Here is a 3,450-nt window from a genome sequence, read left to right as displayed (position 1 = left end):
GCTTCAGGGAGCTGGAGGACAAATCTAGCCGGCCTAATCTCTGCAGCAAGCTTCAGCTTTTGAAAGAGCCTCCCCCAAAGAAAGATGCTGAGAGTCCCCCACCCCCACCCTGTTATCAGATCCCCCGGGCAGGCCTATCTCCACAGCCCGTGTTTGCACCAAGGCTGTGGGTGGGACTGGGGGCTGGAAAAAGACTGTCCTTGCCTTCCTCAGGACTCCCACCCAGCAAGATTAGGAGAATCTCATTGTTCTGCTCAGACACAGCTGGTCTTCCTGCAGGGGGCAGGGCCCCTGGAAACCTAAGCAGGAACTCCCAACCTGGCAATGCATTGTGTGTGTGGCAGGGCCTGCCACCAGCCAGACTAGCCCTTGGATTCCTGACCCTCCTGCTTCTACTCCCCAAATGCTGTCGGGGACTGCAGGTGTGCATAGCCGCCTCAGCCTGTTCTAGTCACTTCTGTAGATGGTGTTTTCCCCATCTAGTCTCACAGGTTGGAAGTGGGGTAGATTATGACTGTTGTCCCCTTGGGGAGAAGAGTCGTTCCCACAGCTGAAGACTCAGGCTTAGTCACCAGGCCAATGCAGGTCTCCCCAGCACCAGCTGCTGCCAGAGCGCTTCAGTCAGCAGGATTGAGCTCTTGGAGTGGCTTAAGGCCAGGAATCACTTTCCATTCTTACCACATCCTCCAACGGGGGACAGAATCAGACTAGTATGAGGACTAGGGCAGCAGAGATGGTCAGAATGGCTCAAGGGCTAGGGTACTCAGAGACCTAAGAGTAGCTAGACCGCCGCAGGTAGATGGAGGAGCAGCTGGTCTTAGAGGCAAGGGTCAGAGAAGGCGAGAAGTCAAAAAACTAGATCCGGCAACCACAGCTTTAAGGGTTTGTACCGGCCATCCCATAAGTACACAATCTAATTTGTCAGTGTTGGTTTTGTTAACTCAGGAGCATTCTCTCTCCCCCTCCCACTCTCCACGCAAATCCCAAACTCTCCACAGGGCTAGATAAGGCGAGAAGAAACTACCAGATCAAAACAAGAGCCAGAATCATCCAACTTTAATAACTTACAGGCAAATGCTTACAAAAAAAAAAAAGTAATACGGAGGACACGCAAGGCTTATAAAAAAGGGTTTGGGGACTCTACAAACGTGGGGAGGACCCGTGGCTCTTTCACAGACACAAAGATTGTGCCCAGAAGAGAGCTGAGGAGCCCCCGCCCCCAACTGTGGGGAGAGGGAACACGTTCTCCATTCATCCGGAATGCATTCCCTGGGCAACTGTCTGCACACCCTCCCCCTGCAAAAACAAAAATACACATCCAAATAAAACGCTAGGGAAGGACTCGGAGAACCAGGGTCGAGGTAGAGTCAGCATATACATTTCCGTTTCCGGTCTTCCAGCCCCTACCTTCTAAAGGTGAAGGGCAGAGAAGACGCTTCATCTCCCCTCCCCCATGTGGCACCGAAACAGGACCTCCCCCACGCTCCTTCAGTCCTTTGAGGTGGCCAGGTCCGGCACCCATGCTGGCTGAGAGGTCACAGGCCCTGCCTGCCTATCATTTATGTACTGACCCCTAGTAGGTGGGGTAGGGGCAGCCTCGGGTCACCGTCTCTTCTTGCTTGCCCGAGGTGCCTTCTTCCTCTTCAGAATCATCTCGTACAGGCGCTCGAGTCCTGGCTGCAGGCCCAGCCCGTCCACAGCGCTGCAGCCCTGCACATGGGTGAGTGTGGCGGCTGCCAGCTCCCGGACCGCCAACCTTTTCTCCACCTCAGCCGCACTCAGTGCCCCCGGTTGGTCCTGCTTGTTGGCCAGCACCAGCACCGGCACCCCCTGATTGTCGGAGGCTTTGCTGATTCGATGCAGCTCCACCTTGGCCTCCTCTAACCTTTCAGTCTCTGCTGAGTCCACCACAAACACCAGTCCATCTGTCCGGCGGGTGTAGGAGCGCCATAGTGGCCGCAGCTTCTCCTGACCCCCAACATCCCACACTTGGAAAGTAATTCCACGGGACCCCCCCAAGGGCACTCGGATCTTCTCAGTGTTGAAGCCCTTGGTGGGGACACTCTGGACAAACTCCTTGAACTTGAGGCGGTAGAGAAGGGAAGTTTTCCCTGCCGAGTCCAGCCCAATGACCACAACGTGCAGGGCCTGGAAGTGGGGCAAAAAGGATGAGGCTGTGGGTGCCATGTCAGTCAAGTGGTTCCCCATGGTGAGCTAAGGGTGCAGGCCTGGAGCTCCAGCAGAGGCCAGGAGGAGGAGGCCTTGAAAAGGCAGGTAGCACAAACTGGGTTATCTAAACAAGGAAAAGTCAAGAGAGGAAAGAAAAAGTAAGGGTTAGAATAAACACGACTTTACCACTTCTGGACCCTTTCCTAAATCAACATCCTACTATTCTAAAAATCCTTTTTATTAAAACGGATTTTTACGTGTCTCTTTTTTCACACTAAAAACTATTTTGTGCATGTGTAAGCCACACACAGCTTGAGTGTTCGATTCAGGACCACTTGCTCGTGTATGTGGGTCTCAGGGACCTAATACGATCCTCAGGCTTCAGGACAGGCGCTTTTAACCACTAAACCATCTCACGTGTCTGCCTCCTTACCCTTTAAAACGAAAAAAGAGGCTACAGGTGTAACACGGACGTTCTCATGCCCCAGGGGCCCTAGAAGAGGCTCCCAGGCCGGAGATAACCTCAGGTATACTAGGATCCTCGAGGGTGCGGGATCTTACGGGATAGATCCCACGGAAGGTCGTTTTGCTGCAACCTCCTTCCAGCCTGAGGAGTGGAAGCAGACGCTGTGACCTCCATTCCCCAGGGGAGAATCCTCGCAGGAAGGAGGTGGCCGGGTAGTGTGCTCCAAGTAGAAGCCCTGATCCGGTCCGGCTCCCACACGCCCTCCTCAAACCCACACCGCTGACACGCCCTCGGGGGCCGTGACCGCCATCCCCACGATCCTGCGGTTGCCCTGCCTGCCTTCCTCCCGTTGCGGCCACCGCTTTCCCCACACCCCACAAGCCGGCGCCTCTGCACCGCTCGGGCACCCCCACCCCTTACCTTCGGTTAGCCGCGCTTCCCGCGGGCTCCAAATACTCGACACCGGGACGCCGCGTTTCTGCCACAGCGGACTTTGCAGCGCTGCTGGTCAGGTTGAGCCTTAAAAACCTTCTGGTGACGCCGGATGACGCGGACCAATCAGTGTCCCGCAGGCGGAGCATGAAAGGGAGCCAGCGGGCTCTGCAGCTCGCTCTATCCGGAACCTCCTTATTTAATCTTTTTCTACCTTATTCCAGTATTTGGAACAGAGCCTGGAATTCATCAGGGATGACAGGTGGGAAGGATCGAAGGAACAGGCGTCTCCGCGTCTGACGACAGCAGGGAAAGAAAAGTCTTAACACTAACACCACCCCATCCCTTTCCCGCAGACGGAGCTGCTGGCCCCACCAGCCGTC

At 55.2% G+C, this 3,450-nt stretch overlaps 1 protein-coding gene across 1 annotated transcript; it reads right to left on the bottom strand.

Annotated features, from left to right (window-relative positions):
- Positions 1 to 1,040: 1,040 nt before the first annotated feature.
- On the bottom strand, positions 1,041 to 3,149 carry Arl4d (ADP ribosylation factor like GTPase 4D). The gene is made up of 2 exons (XM_041635938.1): positions 3,056 to 3,149; positions 1,041 to 2,293 (listed from the first exon to the last, which is right to left on the bottom strand). Exon 2 carries the CDS (start codon positions 2,206 to 2,208, stop codon positions 1,603 to 1,605), a length of 606 nt encoding a protein of 201 aa, XP_041491872.1. The 5' UTR covers positions 2,209 to 2,293; positions 3,056 to 3,149; the 3' UTR covers positions 1,041 to 1,602.
- Positions 3,150 to 3,450: the final 301 nt, after the last annotated feature.

This window comes from Microtus oregoni, unplaced genomic scaffold, assembly GCF_018167655.1.
Source record: "Microtus oregoni isolate MIOR12 unplaced genomic scaffold, Mior012 000048F_ref0000485, whole genome shotgun sequence".
NCBI classification, from domain to species: domain Eukaryota; kingdom Metazoa; phylum Chordata; class Mammalia; order Rodentia; family Cricetidae; genus Microtus; species Microtus oregoni.
This window is presented reverse-complemented; position numbering and strand designations above follow the sequence as displayed.